Source organism: Anser brachyrhynchus (assembly GCF_964034855.1).
Source record: "Anser brachyrhynchus genome assembly, chromosome: 23".
Classification (NCBI taxonomy): domain Eukaryota; kingdom Metazoa; phylum Chordata; class Aves; order Anseriformes; family Anatidae; genus Anser; species Anser brachyrhynchus.
This window is the reverse complement of record NC_137716.1, coordinates 4,212,200-4,239,476: the sequence shown is the minus strand read 5'-3', so window position 1 is coordinate 4,239,476 and position 27,277 is coordinate 4,212,200. Positions and strand designations below refer to the sequence as shown.

General features: G+C 38.9%; 1 protein-coding gene across 5 annotated transcripts in view; it reads right to left on the bottom strand.

Annotated features, from left to right (window-relative positions):
• Nucleotides 1-27,277, bottom strand: part of CPAMD8 (C3 and PZP like alpha-2-macroglobulin domain containing 8) — a gene marked incomplete at its 3' end in the record, with an annotated part of 54,122 nt that overhangs the window by 22,939 nt on the left and 3,906 nt on the right. For 2 of the 5 annotated variants that reach the window (XM_080566048.1, XM_080566046.1), the window contains exons 3-30: nucleotides 27,242-27,264; nucleotides 26,214-26,379; nucleotides 26,016-26,068; nucleotides 25,545-25,562; nucleotides 24,469-24,523; nucleotides 24,214-24,327; nucleotides 23,317-23,401; nucleotides 22,913-23,021; nucleotides 22,228-22,455; nucleotides 21,889-22,059; nucleotides 21,397-21,525; nucleotides 18,975-19,164; nucleotides 18,242-18,414; nucleotides 17,983-18,132; nucleotides 17,714-17,875; nucleotides 15,460-15,602; nucleotides 14,442-14,504; nucleotides 11,818-12,049; nucleotides 11,077-11,230; nucleotides 10,333-10,475; nucleotides 9,825-9,876; nucleotides 8,833-9,131; nucleotides 8,277-8,502; nucleotides 7,532-7,708; nucleotides 4,432-4,513; nucleotides 2,781-2,937; nucleotides 2,538-2,612; nucleotides 241-406 (exon numbers count right to left, since the gene is read on the bottom strand). In XM_080566048.1, coding sequence (XP_080422174.1) covers nucleotides 241-406; nucleotides 2,538-2,612; nucleotides 2,781-2,937; nucleotides 4,432-4,513; nucleotides 7,532-7,708; nucleotides 8,277-8,502; nucleotides 8,833-9,131; nucleotides 9,825-9,876; nucleotides 10,333-10,475; nucleotides 11,077-11,230; nucleotides 11,818-12,049; nucleotides 14,442-14,504; nucleotides 15,460-15,602; nucleotides 17,714-17,875; nucleotides 17,983-18,132; nucleotides 18,242-18,414; nucleotides 18,975-19,164; nucleotides 21,397-21,525; nucleotides 21,889-22,059; nucleotides 22,228-22,455; nucleotides 22,913-23,021; nucleotides 23,317-23,401; nucleotides 24,214-24,327; nucleotides 24,469-24,523; nucleotides 25,545-25,562; nucleotides 26,016-26,068; nucleotides 26,214-26,379; nucleotides 27,242-27,264 — 3,795 coding nt within the window. Of the gene's footprint in view, nucleotides 1-240; nucleotides 407-2,537; nucleotides 2,613-2,780; nucleotides 2,938-4,431; nucleotides 4,514-7,531; nucleotides 7,709-8,276; nucleotides 8,503-8,832; nucleotides 9,132-9,824; nucleotides 9,877-10,332; nucleotides 10,476-11,076; nucleotides 11,231-11,817; nucleotides 12,050-14,441; nucleotides 14,508-15,459; nucleotides 15,603-17,713; nucleotides 17,876-17,982; nucleotides 18,133-18,241; nucleotides 18,415-18,974; nucleotides 19,165-21,396; nucleotides 21,526-21,888; nucleotides 22,060-22,227; nucleotides 22,456-22,912; nucleotides 23,022-23,316; nucleotides 23,402-24,213; nucleotides 24,328-24,468; nucleotides 24,524-25,065; nucleotides 25,197-25,544; nucleotides 25,563-26,015; nucleotides 26,069-26,213; nucleotides 26,380-27,241; nucleotides 27,265-27,277 lie in introns of those variants that run through there. The other 3 variants (XM_080566045.1, XM_080566047.1, XM_080566049.1) reach the window with 2 other exon arrangements.

The window sequence follows — 27,277 nt, the reverse complement described above, 5'->3', positions numbered from 1 at the left end:
TGCCTTCCTTCAGCATCAGCTGCATGCATAGAGCTAAGGTACTCAGCCCATCTCTCCTGAGAATCTGGAAAACTCTTGCATTACAAGGTCAAACTGTGCTGTGAGAAAGACCTTGTCTCACAAGCTCTATCCTCTCCAATAACTCAAACATATCATTCAAGCTGCAAGGGCTATTTGTTTATCCCCATAAAAGAGCTGCCAATTTAAGAACTTGCCAGGTTGGCCCCAGGTGCACAGTACCTTGTGTAATAGCCATGCTGTTCATTTTCCGCAGCGTCACAGCAGCAGAGGGGCTGTGCAGCAGTGTCAGGGCATAAGCAATCAAGGCGGTAGTGTAGGGGTCTTCTGCTGAATATAAGTTGGACTCTAAGAAGTGTTTTGCTTTGTCAACAGCTGTTCTTTCTTCCTATATTTAAGGGAAAGAGCCCAGACATATTACCAGCCTCTATAGTTCTGTTAACCCCGGCAGGCAGCTAAGTACCACGCAGCCACTTGCTCACTCCCCTGCAGTGGGATGGGGAAGAGAATCAGAAAGGTGTAAGTGAAAAAACTTGTGTGTTGAGAAAAAGACAGCTTAATAGGTAAAGTAAAGGCTGCATGCACAAGCAAAGCAAAATAAGGAATTTATTCACTACTTGCCATCGGCAGGCAGATTAGTTCGAATCACTGTTTCTCACACCTGTGTGTCCATTAAAAAACAACTAGGGAAGAAGCATTTTGCTCTGTGTAGAATGACACTAACACTTTCCCTAAGAAACGCCATGCATCACAAATTTAAAACTAGAAGCAAACAGCACAGCAAGAATAATTTAGACAAACACTGAGCTGAATTTATTCCTCTTAAAGCTGAGAAAATTTCATGCCTCTGCAAGGCAGCAGATGAACAGAGCAGAAGCAAGCTCTCCACTGTATGTTTGATTGTGTTCCTGACACTCTGGAGCGTCTAGCAGACGCCAGAGGATAATAAAGGCCAAGGTTCCCAGGGGTCCCTGCAGCCAACAAACATGTTTTATTAACTCCCTCAATGACCTCACCATGTAGGAACGTGGCTCTGATAATTTATAGAAACAATTTAATTGGACTTGATGTAATTTGGTTTCCTTTGATTTCCCTGTGGCACTAACCTTCTCCCTCCTCATTTCCTAGCTAAGATCATTAGTACCACTTGCAAATCTCCTCTAGAAAAACCGTTAGATCTACATAAACTGCACTTCCAGCAAATAAAAACGCTAGGGTTGTCCTGATGCACAGCAGCCCAAAGAGAACATCACATCACTTCTCAGAGGGGGACACTGCTGACAGGGAGGCAGAAAGTTATTCTGTGGGCATTTAAGGATTTTTAATTTTGATTTTTAATAAGGTTCAGGGCCTTCCACTCCAACAAAAACTGGGAGGAGTGTGTGTTTGTCTGCAATGACAGCCTTGTCTCGCTACAGGGATGCCATCAGAAGTGCAGAGATTATCACAGGGTTTCTGAGTAGATACTGCTGTTTGCACTGGCTGTTTAAGCCACCATAAGCTCACTGAGTGTTCCCTGAGTCCGTTTATTTGAATACAGATCACCAAAACCTGCTGTAACATACACTACAACTCCTGTTTTCATCTTCCAGTTCTACCTGTACAGCTCTACTCATCCACTATCACTCTTTCCCCAGCTGTTGAAGAGCAAGGGGACAACTGTATTCATGACCTGTTCAGTGCATCTCCAGGAGGACATTCTTGCAGTCATAGTTAGTAGGAATGTTTAACTAAATTATTAGCTGAGCATACCCAGTCTACAGAACTTGCAAGCAGGCAGAAATACAACAGAGGAAAGAAGCACTGTTTTTACCAGGAGTTTTAAGAAAGAACCTCTAAAAAGCAAGTTGTACTAGAAGTGATTTTTTCCTTACTTCAAAAATTATGCAGTGGAATTGCACATTCCTATGTAGCAATTATTTTTTTCTGTAGTATTCCTGTTCCCCCTGATTACAGAGAGAAACATTTTTCTCCAGAGTAATGCACAATTTCTCCCAAAACTGCAGATTACAGTATCTTTGGAGAGCTGCACTCCGGTAATCTAATAGCAGTAGCAGTTTGGCCTCTGCACCAAAGGCAGACTGAAAAAGTTTTCTGGATCCCCTAAGCCAGCAGCTCTAGTTAAGCTCCTATCTGCACAAAGCTAGCTAGTTACAACTTCTTTTGAGCATATCTATCTAAGCTACTAGTATCTACACAGCCTGCAGTCACACCTTCAAATTACAAGGCTGAAAATGTTATTTGCAGCCATTTCCCAGGGAGATTGGGGCATGGTGTTGTAGGAAAGAGCTTTGCTGTGGTAGAATAAACCCTGAGCTGATGTCTGAAGGCTAGGAGATCACCTTAAACAACTTTGGAATATACTCCTTACTTTGGAAGAATCTCAAGGCTTTCAAACAGCCTCAGTTACCTGAATGCTACCATTCTAATGAGCAAAGAACCTCTGAAAGGGAACAGCCACAAAAAAAATTTAAAAAATAGATAGAACACAAGATCTGTTTTAACTAGGTTTCTGTTACCTCAGAAGTTACACCCGTTTCCAAAAGAGATGCAACCACATAAGCCGTCAGAGAGATCTTACCATGGATTCCACCCTGGAGAGCAAAAAGACAAAACCACTAGATGAAATTTGGGGAAAAGACTCGAAGCAAGACAGATATTCATAGCCCAATATTCATATAAGGGAACTTCATCCCTTCCTGCTTTGATAAGATCTCTAAAAACACAACTATTGCATAATTTTGTGTCTGTATAGTTTTTACCTGAATGTCCTTATTCAGTATCCTGCCCATAGCAGGAAAAGAGCCATCTTCTTTCTGATGCTGGATGATCCAGTCTTTGGCAGCTGTTAGCTCCTTCGGGTCAATGAAAATAAACCCACGAGACTGTGCAAAGGACTTGAGGACAAAAGCTGTTAGCCTGTAAAAACACATTTACCATTTTTGTTAAGAAAACAAATTTTTGAATAACACATTACCAGGAAAACAACATTCCTAGAAAGCATAAATTTTGAAAATCTTGGAAGGGAAACACTAAATATTGTTAAAAAAAAGTAATGGTAAATAAAGGCTCCCAAACTCAGTTCAATCTTCTGGACAATATCAGGGTTAAGGGTCACAAATTAAATTAAAAAGTATTACTGGAAGATATGCTTGTCATAGTTATGTTACACTCAAATACAGTTACTTTTTATAGGTGCTCAGCTGCTATCCTACTAATTAAAGCTTTTAAGTTAAGAGACGATATCTTTATAAATATGGAAGTATTTGTAAAGAAAATAATAAATTTTCCAATTTTGTTACAGTCTTAATTAAAAAAAGAAACCCACTGATAAAGTCTGAGGCGGTGTTAGATTTTATACAGAATTAAGACTTAGGAAAGCAATAGAAGTGTTTTTGGAATTCTAAACCTCTGACATGCAACTAGTGCAAACTCTGGCCAGCTTTGGGAGATTGAATCATTCATTTTACAAGCCTCTGAGGAATGGGAGGGTAGAAGGCATGCTGCCTGGCAGAGGATTTTTCAAGTGTTAAGTAATTCTGTGTCACCGTATTTTACATCTAGGGACTAGGAGATGCCAGGTCTGAGATAAAAGTTTACTATCTTCAAAACAGTGAGGCAACAGCATCACAGAACTGGTACTTCCGCTCAGATGAGTTCACGAAGAAAATCAGTTTAAAGCAAAATACAGAAGAGATGGAGAAGCCAAATAACAGGACAAATAAATGAATGAAGACAAAAATCTCCTAGATCTGAGACTCTATAGTCCACAGCCATACTGATGTGTGGAAACACACAACCTTAAAGGCCATGGTTTCCTAAGGGGGACATTAGTGAGATGAGCTGATCTCCCAGTTGCACAATTTCTGGTTCTCATATTGTTTCTCTCTGAAAGACCCTGCACTTCCAATTCTCGGGGCACAAATCCATACCATTCCATTTCATCCATGAGGGGATATAAAACACTTAGAAGAATGCTTTCTTTCTTTTTTTTTTTTTTCTTCTCCCTTCTACCCGGGGGTAGAAGAACTAGAGACAGTAAGTTCCTCCATACACGCTTCAAGAGAAGCTCCATTCTCTAGTGGAATTAGATGCTTTAAGTGCTACTGCAATTCCTGTAGACCAGACATGACCCACAACTATAGCTCCAGTGCCTAAAGCCCAGACACGTTAGTAGATGTGACTATCTTAACCTCCCACGAGTCTTGAAGCAATTACAGTACACCTACAAGTGCAGTATGAACGCAGCAGCATTGAAACAGTAAGCCTATAGTCACTGAGTATTATTTCTATTCTTCCCTGTACAATACCGTGATGGGAGTTGGAAAACTACTCTTTTTTCCTTGCCAATTGTGTATTTTTCCTGTTTAGCAAACACTGAATTTTCTAACTCTGTTTTAAATAGCAACTCACCACATACTCCCCGAGGAATCCCTCTCGCCAAAAGCGCTGTATGAACCATCTTGTCTCTTGTAGGTCAGCTGGCGCTGGTAGCCTGGAAGTCAAAAAAGAATTGTGGGAGTCCAAAATCCTCACACAGAGAAAAACAAGTATTTAAAGTGAATGAAGACTCAGACCATCTGGCACTAGCATAAGGGATTCTGCTGCCCGAGGCAACCTCTTATTTTGCTGTGTTTGATAGAGCCAGCTCTGTGTACGTACACTGCAGCTTATTCAGAAATCCGTTCAGGCTAGCATCTGTAAGGCTACATATACCTCTTGAAGACAAATGAATGGAACATTATTTCTCTAGCTCTTAGTCTCTTACTGAGCAGCACATCTGTTAAAAAAAAGAATGTTTCTAAAACACTCAATATGAAAATCAACTCCTGCATTTTAGACACTAGAAATGTTAAACATTTGATACCCCTCTGCAAGATGCAATATTAAAATAATGATTTTTACTTAAGCATACAGCCACCTTCCTTCCTTTTTACTGAGAGCACCATGGAGATGAGGAGCTTTTTGCCTTAATGATACAGCTTGATTCAGATTTTTCTCCAAAGCTGGTGCTTGGGACAACTTAAGGTAACATGACAGCAACAGCTGAGTGCTTAGTGCCGAAATTCCAAAGGAGATGGAGGCATAAGAACTCTTACATATCTTTCTTGAACCATGTGTGAGATGCGATGGATGATGTGTGATCTTAGTGTATGTGTACACTACTAGGCCTGTCTTGCAAGGCCTATTTTAGACAAGTTCAACAAAAAAATTGAATGCTGGAGATTCTACCTGAAAGTCTTTTGAGACTGAAAATAAAGATAGTCAAAATGCTCTTCCTATCAGCAAAAGAATTTGCTTCTCAAACCTACTTGTCTTATAACCATGAACTGTTATTAGTATGCTAATAAAGCACACCAAGTCTCTATATGGAGGAATACTCAATACACAATTTGACAAAGCCAGATGCAACCAAACCCTTCAAAATGGGTGTTTCTGATAAGGAGATAAGTCAAACCTGCAAGAAGACTGGGTCAGAGAAATTTAGTGCCTGCTTAATTCTCTGATACATGAATAGACTTTTTCTTTCACACTGCATGACATTTTTATGGGAATGGATTACTTTTTCATTTCCAGAGACAAAGTCTCTTTGTTGACCTCTCCAGATACAGGCAGTTCCACAGTCTCTGAATAAGGGCTGCTCATGACTCCTACGCCTTTTTCTGTTGCTTTGTAGCCTTTTGATGTTCATAGGGAACACAGACAGAATGGTTTGAAAAATGGACAAAAGGAGGAACAAAACCCTAGATATTAATGATGCTCTGGCAGTAAAAACATCTTTGTCTAGGGGTTGGGGAATGTATACAAGCATGGGCCAGAGAGCACAAGTAACATTTTTTTAGTTGTTTTTCCAAATAGCTGTTGTATTAAATTAGATTGCTTTTTATCTACACAGTCTGCAGATACAATTTACTACTAACATAATGCTTTTTCTTCTTAAATTTTTTCTTAAGCATTCACTTCCAGTATGTTTGATGGACAAATAAAGTATTAGTTTTTTATAACAGTCTTATGATTTTCTCTGTTCTGTTATTCTAATGTTCACTTTGTGTTGAGTTATGCTTCGTTGTTCTTACATATATTCTTTTTTGCTTGCTAGGTTGAGTGGCACAGACGTTATGTCTGCTTGCTCTTTTGAAATCTTCTATTTTCTAAACACTCCTCTAGATGCTTGGACTCACTGGAGAGGTTCACGTTTCTAGTTTTCGCCTGTTCACCTGCTTTTGTGGAACTGCATTGCGGGAAAGTAGAAAAATTACTGACTAGCTTAGCTCAGGCCACTATTAAAAATTAGGGGATATGTGGGAATTGTTGGGTATCAGTATGTTATGTGATGGATGACTAAGTGATGAAAAAGTTCTCTGTCTTGGTACATTACAAAAGCCTTCTAGAGTGAACAAACAGACTCTCCCATCTAAACCTTATGCTTGGCAGGGCTCCAATAAACGTAGAAAGGTTTAAAACTCTTGAGGATTTCTGCTGTAAGGGCTAATTAACAGGCAGAGTTTGGAGCCAAAAACCTCTAAGGTTTGCAGATTCATAAAAAGAAACAAAATCAAATAATATTTAAAAGGAAAAACTGACACAGAGTATTTAAAAAATCCCTTTGAATTACTTCTATCAGCAAGCACAACAAGTTACAAATGAGAACAATTGTAGCCAGGCAAAGGAAGCAGCACTAGACTTTTGCTGCTGAAAACAAAAAATAAATTACATATTACATTTATAATTTCATAGGAGAACTGCCTAACCCTGTCACCTCTGATTTCATGACATGACTATTGTCTGACTCACTTGCAAGACAGCTATGTCCCTTTGGGTCATTCTTGTTTTCATTAATGATCTCCAAATTCTTACTTGTCCCGAGAACTGTATTTACTTACGGATTATTTTGCAAGTGGCGCTTCCCAAACAAATGCTGAGAAAAACAGTGCATAAGAAGATAGATTGCTTTGAGATGCTTAAAGAGAGGACAGGGCACTGAAAGGACAGAAAAGAGTCTTCATTGCATGGCTCTAGGATAACTACTTTGCAGACTAACCTCTGATTCTGGGTATACTGTTACTGAGAAAATATGATAAACTGGAGAAAGTTTAGATAAGATCTACGTGGTAATTAAAGAACTAGAAAGACAATTTACATATTTAGTTCTTTTTGCCTTTTTCCTAGATTTTGACTAAATTTAGTTTTCTGTGATTTTCTGAAATTTGTAAACACAGGCTTAAGTTACCTAAATATATGCATGTGTGTGTGTACACATAAGTATGTATAAATTAAAAAACACACAATAAGCATGTAAACCATGAGTTATTGAAGGGAAATATAGGCTACATATCAAGGAAAACCATCTCGCCATCAAAATCTGTTAACCTGTGAGATTGTCCTGCAAGAAACGATGAATTGCCATTACTTGGGATACTCTTCATTAAAAAGGACAATGTGATATTAACAAAACTCTCTTCTAACTTGTAAGCTTTTTCTCCTTCTATGAACTTTAAGTTTAATGAGTTACCTTGAACAAGGTAATCAGTAGCTTCACTCTCCACCTCATGACTGAGTTGCTTGGTTTTCTGCAGATATTTCAGGACAAAAACATTAGGAGCAAAATGGATCATGTTCTGCTCTCCACATCCAAACGGTAATCGCAAAAGATTGTCCAAGTTGTTTAATGTAGGACCCATCACATCTCCTGTTTGAAAAAGACGTGATAGTTTCAGTATCAAGGAATTACGTTTTGCTTCTTTTAGATGCCTTATGATTAAAAACCACCTGACTACACTAATTTCTGCCAGCTACACATAGCTTAAACAAACTGTATCATAAATTGGAAGTCCTTCAAATGTTTAGTCTTATCTCTTCAAGCTCTTGCTGGAATAAAGGAGAAATTTCACATTTCAGAGTTCGACCGTTATCTGTGACTATGGGATTTAGACTAGATTAGAATGCAGTTAGTTCAATATGTGGTTATGATGATTATGAAATGAATACTATGAATTATAATAGACAGGACATCTGCAAAGCCCTTTGATGGTATCAACTTTAACTCACTGTCATCTCAAGCAGCCAAATGACCGAGTAAAAAAAAAAAAAAAAAATTCCCTGTCTCAGATTTAAGCAGCATATACCTTTGTAAACTGCCTATGACTACTTTATCTGGCCCATATTACTCAAATACTGAGTCAGAAGCAAATAACAGCTGGAAGTATCTCTTCGTATTTGATAACTGGTACCTAATGATACCTCCTCATATTTGATACCTATTATTGAAGCCGTAGCTCTTTCTGATCCTGGAATTATGTTGTGGGGAACTCCAAGAGTAAATGCTTCATTGTGATTTTCATCAGTCTCTTCTTTTCTCCAAATTTTAAACTCTCCCATTGACCCCCAGCCTGTGGAAAAGCCAATGTACTTCACCTCGAACTGTTTGGGGACTGTCCACTCCACAATAATAGATTCATTTAGCACCCGAGTACCATGGCCAACCTGAAAGGAAAAAAAAACAACAGTTCCAAGGACCCATGCATGTGAAGTCTGTCTGCCTTGGACCCAGTAACCTATGAGATAACTCCACAGACTTAATCTCCAAGCCTTTCAGCAGACTTAACACTGAAAACACTGAAGACTGAGGTCCCGAGGGCATGAAGTGGCAAGAAAACATGTTCCGATTAAAACAGTCTGATCAAGACTTAACACAGAAAAAGCAAAAGGAACGAGGCTTTCTCCTTCTACAACATACCTAATGAAAAACTGCCATGTGTGCTCCAACTCTAGTTAAGGAAGCAAGAAACTTCCAGACATAGATAAATTCAGTACCTGAACAATTCCATTTTTCCAGCTGATCCAGAAGCTGCGGAATTCATCCCAGGACAGAATACCAGCTGTGTCTCTGCTGACCACTGGCTCACCCATTTTGCTGATGGAAATCCATGTTTTAGTATTTTGATGTCCACCAATAACAATCTCAGTCATCTCTGCCATGTCATGTGGACCAGAGGACAGGGCCAGGTGAGCATCATTGTGAGCTTTCACAGCAATATCAAAGTGTGTCATCTGGGCAGGTTTCTGCATGTACTGGTACTCATATTTGTTAGGTGTAGAAATGTGAATTTTCTCTAGTCAGAAAAATAACGGAACGTTTTAAGAATTAAGAGTTCAGCTCACATATTTTAAAAAAACAACCCATAGCTAACTACTAAATTTTAAACAAACAGGCCTATCCTAAGTATACTTTCTTACCCCCCCCCCCCCGAATTCTCTTAAACTATTAAAAAAAAAAAAAGTGGATTTTTCTTCCTATCCTCTACTTCTATCCACTTGCACTATAGTAGCTTCTTCAGTTGAAACTGCTCAGCTGATTTCTTGTGAAGTTTGCAAGTGATTTTTCAGTTCTAATCTAGTGGTCAAAAGCATCTCTGTTTAGCTAGCGGAGCCAACTTTGAGCTATCCAAATTTCCGACAGAAAGGACATACTGATTCCAGAACTGAACTTTAAAACATCAACTGAAAATATAGTACAGCCACAGTTACTGTCCACAGTGCTGAATACTTAAACTGTTTCATAAAGTAAAGGAATTTAATTGCCATTTCCAGAAATCACTTGGGCAGTTAGAGCAAATTCATAATTAGCCAGCCAGGTAAGAAAGACTCTTTATTCAGAAGTTCTTCCTACGCACCATAACTCATCAATCATAGACAAATGGCAACAAAGATTTTTTTTTTTTCTTCCATGGGATGAAGCCACATGTTTCTATATGTAACTAAAATCAAACAAACTTAATTTTATCTCGTTTAAATCATGAACTTACCATTTGGGCAGAAGAACACACTATAGGTGTACTCTCTGGACAGTCCCTCTGGCTATATAAAGACAGAAATCCATATATAAAAATACAGTGTTTGGATTAGCAACGACAGCTATTCAGTTTTACTTACAAAACGCATAATATTCTGATGCTGTACAGCATTTTGTATCCTTTAGAGAAAAAGTATTACACTGTATGCTGTTAGCTGCATATATGCTAACCACTGTCATTGAATCTTGCATCACAGCATATTTCTTAGACTAAAAGAGCAAGCATACTCAATACAATTTCTATCCCTTTTTGTTCTGAGCAGTATTGAAGATTCACCAGCATGAACTCAGAACTAAATGGGCCCTTCTTGTACCACAAAAATTATTTCCAATCGTGTAAACATACACGTTACGATTCTCGTAAACCTCCTCATGTTTGGTATCATACCTAAAAACTTTCATGACTTGCCCAAACTTTAATCATTTTTTTCTGAATTATTACAAATCCCTATTTTTCTTACCTCAATAATAACACTACTGCGAACATAATCCACTCCAACTGGGGTCCTTTTGTCCACATAACTGTCCTCTGAGTGCTTGCCATTCTTTAAAGTTTGCATCCCATCTTGACAGCAATTAGTTCCACCATAAGCAAAAGCTTTTGCTAAGAAGCAGAAAGGAAAAGAAACAGAGATTTCCAGATATGATATTGATCTACAAGAGTCCAAAGCATCGATCTAAACTAATTAGATACAGTTGACTAACAACACATCCAATGTTTTGTAATTACTGATCTATTTGCTAAGTATCTGGACAGTCACATCCAAAATTGCATAAATACTTGGACAGTCACAGGCAACAGAGAAACTCTTCCCTAGTTTCCTGCACTGTACGAGTTTTATCATTTAGGATTATTGCCTTTACAGATGTACAGAATTTGTTATTCCTTATTTAAAAATTTACACTCTTTAATCTCTTCAGGGAGATGTAATAAATCCAAACCATACACAACCACACATCACACATCAGAAAAACTAATGACTAGGGAATCTTCTGAAGCCTGCTCATACAGACTCTTCAGTGCATAACAGTTACAGAACCAGTTTGTAAGAAATAAATGAGGTTGAAAAGCTAAGTTGGTAGCAAGTGAAATAATGATTTCACTTTCAGGTATTAGGGAAAAAAGAATGCTCTTCTGAAAGAGGAGTAAGAAGAAACACTTAAAACTCCTTCAAGCAGCAAGCTATTTTTTATCTGTGTACTACCAGTGATGTTGCTCAGTCCAAGCTCGTTGAAGGACAAAACAATAGAGGTGGGTTTAGCTTCCCCGGGGGCAACGCACTTCTTTCTCGTCAGATGATGTTTCCCAGGATGCCCGACAAACTTTATGCCTTTTGGAACTGAAATCTTCACATGAACCTAGGAAAATTTTGAATGCCATTTATTGCAAATGTCATCTGCAAAACCAACAGATGTGTGAAAAATCTGAAAACTACAAAAACTATAATAAAAACCATAGTATGCACAGATTATTCTTCAAACCTTCTAGTGTTATATTTGACTGACAGCATTACTTTCAGCTCAGCAATTCTACAAGTAGTTCAGATACTACTTGAGCTAAGCAGATAATGTGTTTGGGAAGAAAACATCTGGAGAGAGAGCATTTATTGAAAAAAAGTTATTTCAAAGCAAACTGCTTTCAGCAGCTAACTATGAAGGAAATTCTCTGTGGTTCAACGTGAGCTTTCTAATCATCTTCCCTACATTTATCAATATATTGATTTCTGAAGCATTGCAAGACCACTACAGCTCTTTCAAGCTACAGTAAATAAAGCAATGACTTTTATTAGTGATGAAAAGCAATAGTTATCTTCAAAGCATTTATGCTGAACTTATTATTCTGTTATCCTTGTGTCTTTTCTACTGTAATTTGTAGATCACTTAGGAAAGTTTGATAAGAAACTACAACTTCATATCTTAGCAACCAGAACAAAGAGGGCTGTTACCTCTACGCAGACAGCTAAGTAATTATAAACAGTCAATGGGATTTTGGTCTGTTCTCCCCGGATGACATGGTACGGCAGTGTAAAATCAATGAAGAAAGGTTTAAACGTCTTCAGTTCTGTTTGACTGGCAATGCCCAACCCCTTCTCTTCAGACAGACCCACAGCTTCAGTTATCCACGTAGTGATGGAGTCTGGCACTTCCACACGCAGCTCTGCTTCTCCTGATGTATTACTGCCAAAGAGAACATGGAATAACATGGGTTGATCAGGTTAATGAAATGCATTTGAACAAAGCTAAAGCACACAGAGCCAAATATTTGGGGGATTTCCCTCCAGATCCAAACTCACAGCATAGCATCAGTATCTGCTTTGAGCAACAGCTTATAAAGGGCTCAAAGTTTTCTTGCTATCAGGAAGTATCAGGATTTTTGAGAACTATGCACATTTATAAGGAGCAGAACAGTACCTAGCGGTTTCTGCATAACACAGAGTCTAACAAATTCTTAGTGGATGAAAAGCTTTACAGGCATTTACACCCTGTTATAGAGGGTCACTTTTCTTACAGGTAAATATCTGCAGTAAAAAAAAAAAAAAAAGAATCCTGGATAAAAACAATTCAGCAATAATTTCTTTCACACAGTGAAATAAAAGTAGTTTTTGTTGGAACCTACTGTCCTTGTATACACTGCCACATTACAGCCTGTGCTTGAACATAAAGGCAAATAAAAATTTTTCCAGGCACTATGTTCAGCAACTGCTTCTCCATAGAAGCATATTTTGATTCAGAAACATCTTAGTAGTTGGTTTTTGGAATGTCTGACTCAGAAAATTTCCAAAAATATAATTTTCTTCTAGTGAGGATTGAAACTAATTATTAAAAATCAAATTTCTATTTTGAGCATTCAGCTTTACTCTGCATACCACAACAGGATACCATAAACTGATACACTCTTCCATGCTTTGTAATAATAGAAATTCAGTTTAGTTCTGCAGACTTTGCAATTTCTCTCCTGCAAAGAAACTTTGGCCTTGCTTGGAACAGAAAACGTTTAATCTAAAGCAAGAACAAAAGCTATTTCATGCCTCAACTGGCAGGATGATTGGTGCAGTTATGAGTACACCCTAAGGTTGTTTTCTCTCGAGTCCTTATTTATTCCCCTGAGCTCGATACACATGCTGCTGGCTTCATAATCTTTTGCAAGCTACATGCATTGTAGCTGGCATGGAAAGTAAGAAAGCAAGATCTTCAGACTAAGCTCTGCAGCATAACACACTGCCTTTCAGTGCTGCAACACCTGCTGATTCACATCCAGAACAAACTGAAGAATTGTATTTTTCGCCACTTTTCAACTATGACAGCTATTCAAATTTTAGGCACCAACAATGTATCTTTACTTTTACCATCTAAATCAACTGTTTGTAACTGTTAATGAGCCTAAGCTACTGCAACTATTAGTAAACTGGCAGCGTATTATGTACTGGTCTTTGTATTGATATTACAACAGAAAAAAGATTAAAACAAGTAATTTGATTTAAAAAAAAAACTACAGATCACTGACCAAACCTACCATGCCTGTTCAAAGGCATAACCTCCAAACACTCTGGCCAATGAATATAGCTCCCCACTACAGAGGAAGAGCCTATGAAATGCACGTGGCTCAACAGCAACAAGTCACTTGAACTTCTCTTCGCACCGGTTTCTTTGTATTTAGGTCCTCATCCTAACCAGAGTTAGGTAGCCAGTACTTGCAAGAAACTTCAGCCCTGACGAGAAAGCAGAAGGGTGTCCTAGCTCCAGAACTGGCAGCATTCCAGTCTGTTTAACTGGACAATTTGTTGCAGCTGATGTTCTTTCCACTGGGATTTCAGCCCATAACCAGCATTATTTTCACACATGAGGGCACTTACTCTTCTGGGCGGGGGGCCAAAGTACACACACATTTCCAGCCATCAGACCCTCCAGCCAGGCTCTAGGAGTTTTTGGAATTGGTTTGGGAAGTTGACATTAGGCTTTTGTTTCTATTTTGAGTATTGTATATTGTAATTATAAATGGTAGAAGCAAAAAAACAATTTCTTCAAGACAGTGGAAATCAAACAATGTTTAGCTTAGTTGTTTCAATAAAGTGGAGAAAATGTAATCTGCAACTTTTTATTCCACACACTCCCATTTATAATTGACTGCCCAAGCTTGCTGAGGCCCAAAAAGGCACTTCTGGAATTCTCTGTGTATTTCTACAAAGCATATTTCATGCTCAATTGAACAGATTTGAATACACTTGCTGCAAGTTCTTGTCAAATTTAATTTCTAATCATTTACTGAGAATGAAGTTTACTGTTCCTTTTCTTCCCTCAAGATGCTCCTCCACTTGAGGCATCATGATGAGTTGGACACACGGGGTACATTATACGTCTGTCATGACTACAATTTGAAGTGAATACACTTCAAGACCAGATGAAACGTTACAAAGAGAGATTATTGATTAAAGCGGTAATGAAGAAAACCACCACCAACAAAGATCAGAGACTGCCACTGTAGCTCCAGTAGATTTTAAAGAGCTCCGTTTTCTGCAGCTGAAGAGGATACAACCCAAAGGATATAATTAAGGCAATTCCCTGCCCATACCTGACATTAAGGCAGTGCCATATCCATGTTTCAGGGAAGAAGGTTCTTTTCCTCTTCTCTGCTCTGCTAGAAGAAGAAATAAGCCTTTGGCAGTGAATTCTTAATAAGACAGTTAGTTTTAACATTAACTGATGAATCAGTGTTACCAACTGAGTGCAGCTCCCATGACCAACCAAAACTCCAGCTAGCACAGATTGATAATAAAGTGGTGCGTCATTCATAACACAAGTTACATAGTCCTTCCAATTCCTCTCATTGTGCACACACACATCAAACAGTCTGGAGAGATAAATAATCTAAAAAACCTAAAAGTTTTGTGATCCGAATTCTTTCACCAAGCAAAATCAAAGGGAACAGGTACAGCATGTGACTTCCCATGACAGCATCATTTGGCCTTACTAATAGCAGTTACTACAATCACTGTTTTATATTCCCCTCCCTTTCTTTAACTTGGAATTATCTTGATCTCTAATATTTTCAGAATTCGTTCTATTTTTCTACCCGAGATGCTTCATTATCTATTTCTTAAATGATCTTTAAAAGTTACTCTAAGAAAAGCTAGCAGTTGGTTCAAAATACAAAGGCAAAGCATATCCTCAGTTTGCAGCATTAGCTGTAGTACCTCATGACTTTTTCTTCATGCAGTCCCTCATTTTATTTATTTTGAGCAACACCTGAGTAGCATGCAACTCTGAAACGAGGGCTAGCATGCAAATACTGACAAGCAGTAACTAATTCATAAAAAGTAGCAACTAGTTCATAGAAAACCAAGATACACAAAGTTTCAAAGAATATTACTTTGCATTTTTACAGAATTAATTTAAATTTAACAAAGCTTTTGTTAGGTCTATCAAGACAACTGAAGATGGTTTCCCCTCCCCACCACCACCTTGAGGAAACTATGCTATTTTCTGGAGGCAGTGGAGTATGAAACAGCTGAGAATATAGGGAGGGGAAAAAAAAGACGAAAAAAAGGTAACAGGTATCATAGACAATATGCATTACAAACAAATGTTACCTTGGTGCCACTCTAGAATGCATTGTAGCCACCAGTGTCCCAGTATGTGGCTGAAAAGCTGGTACAGCCTCATCTGTATACATGCCTCCATTCTGTCTGTGGTTTAAGCTGACTATATCAGTCATTACAACCAAGCCAGTTTCCTAGATAATAAAAATGAAGACCACAAAGAAAAAAAAAAAAAAAAGAAAAAAAAAAGAGAGAATTATGTACCAATAAAAGCTTTTCTGAAAAGAAAATCCCCCCAACCCTAACCTGATGTCTATGGGGTAACGTTCAATTCAAACCTGAGGATTTCTTAAAAAACTTCATGGAAAATAAAAATTATTGATAATGAGAAAATATGTAGGTACTTTGTAAGCAGGATTTTATTTATTTATTTTTTTACAAGAAAGCTCATTTGCTTGGAAAATGCATTTCACCAATATCTAACATTACTGGGCATGTGTCTAAGTGTCAGGCAACTACAGGTAAAAAAGTATTACACATTTTCCCCCTTGAATGTTACTCTACAGCTTTTTGCCCTTCTTAAAAGTTTCCAGTGTGTTCTGCTGTAGCTAGCAGGCAGCTCACACGTCAGACATCCCCAATTCTGCCCTACAAGAAATGCCAAGCAAAATGGAAATTGTCTGCACAGCTTCACAGTAAAAATACAGAATTCACAAGAAAGCTGTCTGCCAGTTCTGTTCCCTAAATGCACTTATTCATAAGAGACAGCAGCTCCCAGACACCAAAGGGAGTATGGGCTTTGTTATCTTTCACGTACACATCCAACTATTACAAATCAGGTATACAGCAATGCATAAAGAGCAGCTATTAACATATGGCTCTTTTCCCAGGAGTTTATGCCACTCAGTAAGAAAAAAACACATCAGAACAAAACCCCTAACAGATCAGGGAGAGGAGAAAAAGCAGCGACTCCTGCAGCAGTGGGTATTAAAGGAGGATTTAGAGTTTATGATTAAGCAATTGAGACACTAGGGGAACACATGGGAGACTATGGGGTTTAAGACAACACAATAAAGCAGTTTAGCTAAAAAATGCAGAAAGAACAAAGGGAGTGGAAAGAGAGGATCCAAAGGAAGCAAAAATCGTTATTATTAGAAGCTGCATGAACTAAAAATGAAAACAGCATAAAACATGAGACCTGTAACACTGCTTTTCTTAGAGGCCAGTCTGTCTTTAAGAATGGTCACTACGGAAAGCCTATACAGAGAATATAAAACATATAGCAAGTACAGCATGGCCTTCCACATGACATATCCTCACAGTTTCTAGCAGTCAGAGAAAAGAGATCACATGTTGCAGCGTACATAAATCAAAGAGGCAGGACATCAGCAGAGTCTGAAAGGGCAGATGGACTCTACTGTGCAACTGCAGGAAGGTAAGAGACAAGCCAACATAGAACTTTTCAAATAGATCACTCACAGCTAATGATAATTTTAATAAAAAATAAAGCAAGAAGCTAATGGAAACATAATAACATGCCTTTGAAAACCTTCAGAAGACTGAACTAGTTTTAGCTTAAAGGATTGCATTGTTAGCAATGAAGCAATGAATTAGTGCATGAATACATTAAACAAAAGGAGAACCAATTAACTCATTTTAAATGCCCAACTTGCAAGTCAAAGCAAATAGACAGCACAGATCAAGGGAAATAAGATTTTTAAGATCTGGTCAAACTTAACTATTGAAAGACACCAAACTAACCAAAATGAGTATATGCCTTTTGAGTAGCAATCTGATCAAGAATACAAAGAAAATGCTACTGATCTTTCACACAGACAGCCACAGCAGCTGCCAGAACTGGGGCAGAAAGGAAACTAAAAGGATTTTAAAAAGATAGACTAAAAGGGGAAAGACTAGAAGGAAAGACTCATGTTCTACCTTAATTTCCATCAAAGTAACTGCAAAGAGACCTGTAAGTTCACCTATAAGTGGAGAAACTTTCTGGTCCCCTGTCTCACTTTCCAGAGCCCCAGCACTGATTCTTTCACCAAACAGGACATCTGGCCCTCTCCTCAAGATTGGCCAAAAATCAAAGCACATTTCTCCAATATCTTTGCTGGAACAGTTTACTCTTTGTTCTTGGAAATTACTTTTAAGACTACCCCCTTGGAGAAACCACTTCTGATGTGAAAAAAGAATAGAACTAAAAAAACAGCTATGGAGCTAAAAATTATCATGCAAAATTATGCTGCAAACATGAAAATAATAAGACACTCCAGAGAGATGTGAGGCTGATTCTTCCTACTGTAAATGCGAAGCGAGCATCCTTGGTGATGTCCCAGTGCCAGGGAAAGACAGAAGATCTACGACGTCTACGTGAGGACATGCCTGGCCACCAGAAGTGCCCTTCCTCCTTTGGAGCTCCAAAAGCATCAGATACATCATACTCTGCAAGTTCTTGAAACACCTGTAAAGAAAATGAAGAGTCCTCAGGTAGAAAGGCTACTTACTAAAAGAAGAGTGCAGATACCAGCACTAAGAGAGAAAGCGTCAGTGCCTTAACCTTCTTTTTACCTGACTGGCTGTCAGCTGAAAACCTGTCTTCAGCAAGTAGACACTCTTATCCACTGTGGCAATGCAAACACAGCTTGATTTTGCAGCTCTGACCCTGATGTTCACAACATCACCAGGTTTGGTCTCATTTGCTGAAAGAGTCACTGCAACCTAGGAATTTAATATTAAACCTCATCATCTCAACTCCTGCTCAACAGACAAAACTACAAAGAACAACGAGACACCATCCCTTCCCCTCCATTAGCTACGTTACCAATACCTGATTTTCAAAGGAGGACTTCACAGGGAACTGCAGGCTGTCTGTGACCCCTTCTCCATTCTCCCTGACGTAATACACCAGAAGACGGCCCAAGGGAGCCATGTTATGAGTTACTGAGAAACGGAGGAATGTCATGCAGACTTCAACCTCTGCTGCAGGGGTACCAGTAGGTGCTAAAATATAAATTGTAATAAATCTATTTAAAATAAATAAAAAAGGGCATCTATTGACACAGAACCCTGCTAAGAGAAAATGTATAAATGGGTTTGAAAAAGGATTACACAGTTTACGGAGTGTCATTTCGCTAACAGCAGTCAGCATGATCTTCTTCTCCTTTAGCCTAATCCACATTATATACATCCACATATATTAACGTCCTCTTCCGGGATTAAGCTCAACTAGTTTAGTAAATTCCCTCAATCCCATCATATACATCCCTACCGCTCAGTGGATTCCAAGCTGAGCACATTAAGAAAGTCTATAATATTTTTTATTTTTTAAACAGAGAAAGACTACAGAATGAGTATAGAAAATGCAAGAGTTTTCCCCCTTGGAGAAATTTCTTTCTTTTCTATATGACTATTTGTGCAATGGATATCATTACTTCTCTTTCACAGTTATTCTATGTCCATAAGGAGCATCAAATTCAAAAAAGGTCATACTTAGAAAGGTTTGCAAAAAGGTGCTTTTTCCCTGAAAATAGGGGAGAGCTTGCATTTATGATGCTAACCACCTGTTCCTGGGAAATGTGCAACGTCAATGTTCTTCTCAAAGGGAAAGGTGTCTCTCTTGCTCCTCTGCTGGGTGATGTTGCTGGGCTGCAGCCCTGAAAGGACAATGTTGCCTCGCGATGCCACTTCGTAATGTAGAGTGAAGTTGCAAGGACAGGTGGACTTCACTGCAATCCAAGCCTCCTCTCCTACCTGCACTCAGAGAGAGAGAAGCAGAAGATCTGGTCTGTTACAAGGCGTGCTTTTCATTTACAAAATATGGAAATCTATTTGTGTTCCCAGTCCAAAAGAGACGTGACCCCTCTTCTAAGAAATGTACGCATTGAAAAGAATATTACACTAGCACTGTTTCCATGGACTTTCTTCACAATAAAAAGGGGCCTGTGTTCAGCTCTTCCCTCCCTACAAGCCTAACAGGAGAATGGGCTGGGGGGTTGTATGCATTAATGAAAACAATAAAGGAATCTCTGGAATCCTGAAAGTTAAGCCTTTTGGCACAGAGCAGCTGTCAGAATTGGTTGAATTTTAGACACCCCTTCAGTTGTCTAGCCCAAAACAGAAAGAGATGTGTTGGGGGTGGGAAGAGATGTGTTTGATAGTCTTTGCTGTTTAATTGAGATTATACATGGTGATTACTTTCACATGGCAAATACTAATTCAAACAAAACCAGTGTGGCCTAAAATTACTGGGAATAGATCTGAGGGAAAATGCTTTCAAATTACACAAGTCTTGATATTAATTTGAGTCTGGCACTCAAGGAGCTGTCAAACATACAAATAAACAAGAAAGCAAGCTTCTTTTTTGTGGGTAAACACATTTGATGCTTGCAAAAGGCTTCAGAGCAGCAAACCAACATCCTGCCCTTTTTCTGCACTGAAGTCCAATACCCAGAAGTGCTTAGTACTGAATCCCCTGGAGATAAAATCCCAAATAATGCCAATCCCAACGGAATAGATGTCAGTGCTCTGTCAGGGTATTAGGAATGGGTAGTGTCTGAGCAACAAGCAGCCGACTTTCCTAGAAACACAAACTTCTTACTTCTGGGTTATGAAGACTTGTGTTAAATAGGATTTCTTCATCAACTTCCGCTCCTGACCCTCCTGCCCTTTAAAGCATAACAATGGCCCCCTAAGACCATTAAGACTAAATACAAATGTTAAATTCCAATGGCATATTTTGAAAAATCTTTCTTCAGCACCAACAGCGTTATTTTGCCAGAATATACATATGGTACAAACCAAAATGGCAAGGACTTGAATACAAGGAACTGGCAATGGTTAAATACAGTCAGAATGCCACAGAGCCCAAGTACCTCGTGACATTAAATATTTGAAGTATTAAGAATTCCCCAGTGGAAATGATGAAACAATTCGTTAAAAAATGAATGTAGCTAATTGGAACACCCAGTAAGAGCTGGCAAAGCAGGGAAACAGTTCCCACATCAGCTGGTCATCCAACTCCTAGCTTTCCCACAGAAGAATTAGTTCTAATCAGGTTATAATAAGAACAATGTGTTCAGATTAGCAGTGTATAATCTCCTTTCCATACCTCAGGAAACTTGTAAAAGATTAATTAGCCATTAAACTACCATGAAATGCAGTGATAAAAAAATGCTCTTTTTTGGATACCACGAGTCTAAAACCAACCTGACAGATCTGCTGATAATAGAAAACTATGCACAAGTATTGCCAAAACCCACAATTTTTTCACAAAGCAATATGCGGTCCCTTAGAGACATGCCTCTTCCCTGGTAGAGAGCAAACCCTAAACAACTCTTTCTAAAACAGAATGCAACAGAAATCATTGCTAAATCAGATCTTCCACTGGACAAAGATCATGACAATTTCTATACAGAAGGACCACATTTTTAGAGAGGCTCCTACAAAAACTACATAAGAAAACAAGACAACTATGCATAGCTTCAGAACTGGAAGACTAAACATTTTCAGCAGAGATTTAAACCGGAAGTTCTAGAGAAGCTACATAGCCCTAATCTGGATCTTTACTAATAAAGCTACTTACTCCCTCTGATTTCACTTCCAATCTTTCAGCATTTCGTGACTTGAACTAAAGCATGTCATTTGCACAAACAATTCATGTGAACATTACTGGAGGTGAACTGAATGTACATTCAAATACAAAAAACTTAAATGCCAGATCCCATATCAAACTGTCTCCCCTGTTCCCACAACATGAGAGAAAATGAGATGCTGTACAAAGCATCACAAGAACTTTGCTTGGAATCGTGTGCGGCCCACATTGAACAATTATTTGGTGTGGGAAGTGCAATTACAACTGCACTTTTGTAGTGGAAACAGTAACAGTCCAGGACCCCAGAAAAGGCTGGAAAGATTTAATTAGACCAAAGTGCATAAAGCCAAACAATGCAGTTGTTGCTATGATGGAATATGAAACCAACATACCTGGAAAGGTTTATCTGGTGCTTGGAGCTGGATGTGACACTTGCTGGGTGAGTACCAGCTACTGATGGACAAGTAGTTTGGCAGATACTGATCTCCAGATGGTTTCCCATCAATCGCTGTCACTCTGGTCTTAACAAAAGTTATATCTGAATGTTATTCATGCATAGCAAGCTCAATTCTTACTCGCTTCTTACCCCGTATCCCCCACCTCCCATATTTTCCATCTCTTCATCTCTACTGTCATCTTCACATGGCAACAGCACTCTCAAAATATTGGACACTTCAACTTTGGAGAAGTATGTTTTCATGATGGTTATAAACATCAGTTCAATTAGCAGTAAGAAAAAAAGAAGCTAGCGTTGCCACACTTAAATCAATAAGTTGAAGGTAAAAGGCACCAATTTCCTGTTCGTAGCAATGACTTATAATGTGCGGGTTTGACAAGATTAGTTACATTAAAGTCTACTAATCCTATAAAGAGCTTTCACCTACCTCCAGCCAGACATATTGGGCAGCTGTAGGGATGGAGGGGATTTCAAACTCCACAAGGCCATTTCTTGATACCAGTTCACTTGTATAAACATTGTCCTTTGGTGTGAGTTCGGCTTTAATTCGAATAGTGACTCTGTTGGCTGGGCTTCCATCAGGGTAAGTGACTTCTACCTACACAGTGTTTCATTTATAAAACAATGTTTTACATTATTGGCAATTCTGGTCAACAATAAAAACAGCAGGTGGGAAGAACACACCAGGATATGGTGTAACATCCTAGGATCAGGTCTATATAACCTTACATCAACCACGTGTCAGTATCTCTATTTTTAATCTTACCTTTCCTTTGTAAGGCAGTCCAGGTTTGAACTGTTTTCTAGTATCCTTGGAGTACTTGATATCGATTAGCTGTTTCTGAACAGGTGTTGAGTCATCAAATGTAACCTGCTTGCTCCCATCTGAGCTGGTCACTGTGGCCCAGATATTGACTGTGCCTCGAAAATGTTCCGGAACATCAGCTGGCATCATGTCTTTCACACACACATCGAAAACAGCAGAGCCATCAATCTACCAAGCGTGTTGGGGAACGGAAACATAAGTTTGCATATACATTCAAAAAGGGTCTAGAAGCCAAGTCTAAAGCGTAGGCACTTGACAGGAATTTGCAGCAGTATTTTTAAAGGATGTGAAGTGGAGGGAACTAATGGGGGCAGGGGAAAGAAAAGCAAGTTTTTATTTTCCTCCCTCATCCGTAATCTGAACTACCTCTGTCCCAGTCTCTCTCTGTCATGTTCTCCCTCAGCCCCATATACTCTAAAACAAGATTAACACTACACCAACAAATTCTCTTTCCCCCAAATAATAACATATAGTGTAAAGACATGTAATATGTTTGCTATGCTGGACCCAACTATTGCATTTATTTTCTGGTCTCCCATCAGTGACATAAAAAAGAGCCATAGTATTAACTTCAAAGAGTACAGATCAGGCATTTTAGTGCAGCTGACTCAATGGTCTCCCTCACCTGGGTGGTCTTGAGGACAGGGTGTCCCACTTCATGCCTGTAATACCCTACACCATTTATAGTCATATTGACAATTAACTTTCCTGTCACTGGTTTTCCAAATGTATATCTGAAATGGAAAGAAGATAATGAATAACTTCCAGCTGTTTTCTGTTTCCCTGATTATATTAAGGCTAGTACCATGTGACTTGCACATCTAGAAAACAGAAAAAACATCACAAAGTTTTCCAACTTGTCATTTTTAACATGTTTTATGAAGGCTCTTACATAGGAAAGCTTCTGATGACAACCAGAAATCATCTGTGAAATCTGCAGCAGAGGAGTTCTGAGCTCCAGTGACTGCACCATGCTGTGCGTGTACTACAAGCTATAGTAATGGAGCTTTATTTGGAATACACTCCTACCTGGCATGGACAGTCCCTTTTTCACATTTTGAAAGGTCACGAATGTAGCGAGGTGGCTCAATCAGCAACTCAAACTTTGGTAACACTACAACGAAAGGAAATACAACAGTCTTTTCAACGTCTTACTGTCCAGATTATAGCAAAGACATACACAGCTCTAACAAGATCCCTGCTGATGATCAGATGAGGGCGGTGTAGCTAACACAACAGGGGCAGGACAGCACTGAGTGGAGAATAGATCAATAAGAACAGCAAACTAAGACCATCTTGTCAAGACCTTTTTGATGTATCCTCAGAATTTTACTTCTTTTCAGAGCAATCTCTGTTCCAGGATTTGAGCCCAAGCTTTTCTTAGATATAAGGTAAAGAGGACAAGTCGCTACTGCCTCCTCCACAATGCACCATAAAAGCAGCTGAGATGTTAGTAGCTGTCAGTGTCTACAAAAGCTTGCGTGATCAGGTCATAAAACATAGATGGTGTGCTGGGTGGAACAATGCCCACCCTTCATCATACAGGGGGACTCTGAGACCAAGAAAGGGCTAGCAAAAAAGGAACTGAGAATTCCAAGGAGGGCTCGGGGAAAGGAAGGAAAGCATTGACAGAACTAAAGCATCTTTACAGCTTTCCAAAGCCACATGAAATCCTTATTACATAAACGGATTGTGCAATACGACACTCCATTTCAGGTCATTTTTGTAGTGTGGAGGACTGAACAAAGGCCTGGTTAAAATTCAAGTGTCTATATCCCTGAAATACATAACCTGTAAGGAATTTTTCCTGATCACATTTTTAACGCATTATTTCTCAGGTGTTTCATCTTAAGCAAAAACATTTCATAATGTTTTGCTCTTCCAAATATCCTTGGGTTACAGTCAAACACAATGTGGATAACTCACCATATTTCTGAACTTCAAAGGATTTGTTGTATGTGTGCCCCTGCATTTCAGCAAAGATGAGCCATTCTCCAAACACTGGCTGATCAGACAAAGGAAAGCTCATATTTACAATGCCTGAGGAAGAAAACAACACACTGTGAACTCTCAGTTATTAATCCTTGTAAAGGCTTATTGAACACAATTCAGTATAAGCAGAAGCTAGAGGCAGCTAGCAAAGGTAAATAATACATTGAGCTAAAACAATCTGGAACTTACCACAACAAAATGGCTTCAAATTGCTCCACTCTATCATACGAGACCCCCGAGGATCCTGAATAATATTTTAGGAATGAGAAACATCACAGTGAAAGCGAGTATCACTAATAATGTTTAATTCAGTTTGCAACAAAGTACATTATGTATATACACACACACGCGCACATATACACACACACGCACTTCACTAACAGCTCATATGTAATTAGCATCTGTGCAAAATTTCTGAGGTTATTTTACTGGAGGGTATTTGCTTTCTAAAATTCAGTGCTCATTTAAGGATGCTGCTTCTACAGCCAACACACACGGGTAAGCACTGTCAAGGGGCAGATCTTCCACCTGTCTTAGGGTAACTATTTTGGATGGGACGAACAGGCCTTTGAAGATGCTTTCTTTCCATTCATAGAGGGAGTGGTACAACTAACAAGGCAATTTTTAGATGACAAAGCCAGATGAAATTAATCTTGTTTTTGTCAGCATTAAATCTGTGACAGAATGCAAACAAAGGAAGAGGGTGAATTCTTCTACTTGCTGACAGCAAAAGAAAACATATGGCTTAAAAAAAAAGACTAGACACAGAAGGAACCTCTCATTCACCTCATAAGGAAGAAGACAGGAGCACCCTTTCCTTGCCATGAATTTCTATTTTCCACTATCATAATGTTTGGGTGCAGAGATGAGATTGGCCCTGCTATATCAGCCCAGCCAGATGAAGGATAGGAGTAGGTCTGCATTGAAAAGAAGGGAGAAATTGAGTGGGACTATTACATTTATAAACCCCAGTGAATCTACCAGTTCTTCTCAGGTAGAAAAATGGGAATGGATTTCTGACACTGAAGTAGAAAACAAGTATATTTGTTGATGATAAAAAAAACAAACAAAAATGAACAAAAAAACAACGCAACCAAGACACAAAAATCTGTTAAAGACACAGAGGTAGAGACAATGGCATAGGTTACAGTTGGGAATAGCCATAATGGACTTGGAAAGGTACAAACTTGTGACTTGTTCCTCTTAAGGCTATGAGGATCTTGTGCCTCTACAGAATACATGCTAGATGATTGGCAGATACTCACCACTACATAGGCTTCAATCTGAAAGAAAAAAAATAAAAGATTGTATGAAACAAAAGTTGACAAACTGCTGAGCGTGGTATGGCACACGAAGAAGCAAAGTTTAAACATCTCTTCTTCAGTAAGAGAAGCCTGAGAAACAAATGTTTCATTCAAGCACCTGGCTGGAAAACCAATGATCTGCGTATCTGTGCAACACCTGAATGGAGTGCAAGGCTCTGAAAAATTCTTCTTTTTCTAACTGCTTTGGTATAGTTATGTTTTATCTGATAGCACTACAAGACTGTGTTCTTCTTCAACACCAATGTGACCAAATTAAAACAACTAAATTGCAAATAACAACAAGTATTTACACGAGATGCCAAAATAGATGAAGAGATCAACTATATTTCTGCATAAATATGTCAGAGTAAAGTACAGATTGCCAAGTATCTCACCACATTTTACAGTGTGAAATAAAACAATTTCCCTTACCTTGTCATTGGTTGGTCTCAAGTCAGAAGTAACCATAAACAGGTTTATCAACACTAAAAGAAGGAAAAAAGGAAATTCATTGTTCATCACACCTAACACTGCACAGAAGACTCCATCCTAGAATATACCCTTGAAAAAAAAGTTTTGCCTGAAAGCAGCCCTAGCTAGCATCTGACAAGTTCTCCAAGGCCACCTTACCTTTCTGTTTGGGTTTATAGACAGGTTTATCAGTCTGGATGAACACTGATGATCCTTTGCTATCAATAGTTACTGTGGTATAGTTGTGAAAAATGTAGCCTTCCTCTGCTATATGCCGGTTGCCCCAGACTTTTAGATGTCCTTGTCCACGAAGTCCTGAAGGCACCTAGAAAACAGTGAGGCAGAAATAGAAAAGCCTTTGAGCTTCCTGGGAAAGTACAGTTACTACCCTTGAATAATTGTTGCTGAAGTGAGCAATGAGCAGCCACCTGCTGCATTTCAGTGTAACTATGTGTTGGTAATAAAAAGAAAATGAAGAACATGCTAGATCTTTTACAACATAAAAACTTCAAAGGAGGCAAAGTCATGCTAAAAACATGGCAGGAAGTTCTCTTCTACCTTTTCTTCCTCACTCATAGTGATATCTGATCTACATGTTCAGCCTCCACTGAATATGGCATATTACATGGGGAAATCAGCCATGTTACGGAAGATACGGCTCTAGGTCACAAGGTGACACACTCAGTGGATGAGGGAAAGGCTGTGGATATGGTCTACCTAGACTTCAGTAAGGCTTTTGACACCGTTTCCCACAGCATTCTCCTGAAGAAGCTGGCTGCTCAAGGTTTGGATGAGCATATGCTTTGTTGGATTAAGAACTGGCTGGGCCCAAAGAGTTGTGGTGAACGGAGCTGAATCCAGCTGTTTGGTAATCTGCCCCTTCTACGAATTTCTGTGATCTGTCCAATGTTCCATGACACTTACATATCAATGTACTGCCACTTCTGTAAAAATAATCACTACGTGGAGTGTAATTTTCTTCAGTGGTGTAAGGGCTTGACAGACAAATAAGCTTTGTTCTTCTCACTCTCCACTTGCCCTCTTGCAAAGGCTGCTTCCTCCTTAGTGGATGCAGCAGAATGTAACTTGTATTTGTGCCTCAAATGCTCACAGATCAATGTCTGTTGTGATTGAAGACAAGTCCCTCACATTCTTATCAAAAAAATCTTAAAGTACCAGACACTCACCTTCAGTTTGATTGTTCCTTTATCTGAAATGAAAGA